The following is a 1,932-nucleotide window of genomic DNA, read 5'->3' on the forward strand; positions in this document are numbered from 1 at the left end:
TAGAGGAGTGTGAGGGAGAAGAGTTTCATTTGTGAAAAATCAATCTTAGTAGACAGACATCATGTTACAACCCGATTCCTGTGCCTGTGGGATGGACAATTTACAATTGTTCCAAGTCCCTCCCACTAATATTGCTTTAGAAGAATCCAAATGGGAAGAATATTACCCTATTTCTAGTACTTTAGATTCAGAGACAGCTCCGATCGAATTTGAAATCAAAGGACAAGGAGATCAATATCTAGATTTATCTCAAACTTATCTTCAAATGGTATGTCAATTTGTTCAAAATGATGGAAGTGATCTGGATGGAGATCCTGCTAAAACAGCCCCAGTGAATAATATCTTACATTCCTTGTTTACGGAAATTGATGTCAGTCTCAATGGAAAAATAATCACTCCAGGGACCGATACTTATCCTTACAAAGCTTATCTGGAGAAATTACTGTCTTATAAACCCAGAACTTTAGCCACACAAATGAAAGCTTGTAGTCTATGGGAAAAAGATACGGCAGGACATATGGACGAAAGGGGGCTAGCAGCTCTGGGAGTGGCTGCTAATCAGGCCTTTGCTGTAGCTCATGATTCTTGTACCATTAACAAACCCATCATCCCAGCATACCCAGCCAATTCTAAAAACGAAGGATACAGAAAACGTCATGAAGCTATAGATGCTAGTAAGAAAATTACTTTGTTGGATCGTTTACATCTGGATTTGTTTCAACAAGATCGATTTCTACCGAATGGAGTGGACGTCCGTTTGAGATTTAATCGAGCTAGACCTGATTTCTACATGATGACGGCTCAAGCCAATACGGGAAAAGTTAAAATATTAAGTATGGTCTTGTGGGTGAGAAAAGTGAAACCTTCCCCTACTTTAATGAATCACATCAATCAAACTTTGAATACTCACAGAGCCAAATATCCATTAAGAAGAGTCGAAGTCAAAAGTTTTACCATACCTACAGGAACTCAATCTAAGATTACGGATCATCTGTTTCAAGGCCAGATGCCAAAAAGGCTCATTTTAGGGTTTGTGGAGAATGCGGCTTTTAATGGAGATAAAACTAAAAATCCCTTTAATTTTCAAAATTTTGGGATTAAAAAATTAGATGTTAGTATCAATGGAGAGACCATGATGACTCGTTGTTTCGAACCTAATTTTAATGAAGATTTATATCTGAGATCTTATCTGAGTATGTATCAAGCTTTGGGAAAATTAGGAGAAGATTGGGCTCCGGACATTACCTTAGAAGAGTATAAAAACGGATACACTTTATGGGGCTGGGATTTCACTAAAGATCAAGAAGCCCAATCGGATAAATTCCATCTCATAGAAACAGGAAATTTAAGAGTAGAAGTCCAATTTACTGCTAATACGGTTACCACTTTAAATTGTGTGGTGTATGCAGAATTTGATAACCTCTTAGAAATCAACAAACAGAGAGAAGTGAGCATTGATTATTAATGGATACAGGACAGTTGAGAGAAGTGTTATCTAGAGAATTAAAGAGTTCGTTTGGTGGAGTGTATCCTTTAGATTTATTACCAGATCAATTAAAATTTGGAGAAAAAGCCATTGTAGTCAACACAGATCCTCAAGATCAACCTGGAGAACATTGGGTGTGTTTATATGTAAGCAGTCCAGTGGTAGAATATTTTGATTCTTATGGATTTCCGCCCTTACAAAAAGAAATTCAAGATTTTATTCAGCGTCATGGTCATCAATGGATTTATAATCCGTATCGATATCAAGATTGGAAGACCGATGTGTGTGGACAATATTGTGTGTATTATTTACATCAAAGACATATCAAGAAAATTAAAGCAGATGAATGGTTATTTCCCTTTGACCATCCTACAGCTTTACAAAGAGATTATTATGTAGCTCAATGGTTTAAAGACACTTATCATAAAAGACCAACAGGTCATGGA

At 36.6% G+C, this 1,932-nt stretch overlaps 1 protein-coding gene across 1 annotated transcript; it reads left to right on the top strand.

Annotated features, from left to right (window-relative positions):
- Positions 1-61: 61 nt before the first annotated feature.
- On the top strand, positions 62-1,465 carry LOC133192854 (uncharacterized protein F54H12.2-like). Its single transcript, XM_061328859.1, has one exon. The coding sequence runs from the start codon at positions 62-64 to the stop codon at positions 1,463-1,465; it is 1,404 nt and encodes a 467-aa protein (XP_061184843.1).
- Positions 1,466-1,932: the final 467 nt, after the last annotated feature.

Source organism: Saccostrea echinata, unplaced genomic scaffold, assembly GCF_033153115.1.
Source record: "Saccostrea echinata isolate AGI-Se365-2 ecotype Australia unplaced genomic scaffold, CSIRO_AGI_Sech_v1 ptg000025l, whole genome shotgun sequence".
In the NCBI taxonomy this organism is placed as follows: domain Eukaryota; kingdom Metazoa; phylum Mollusca; class Bivalvia; order Ostreida; family Ostreidae; genus Saccostrea; species Saccostrea echinata.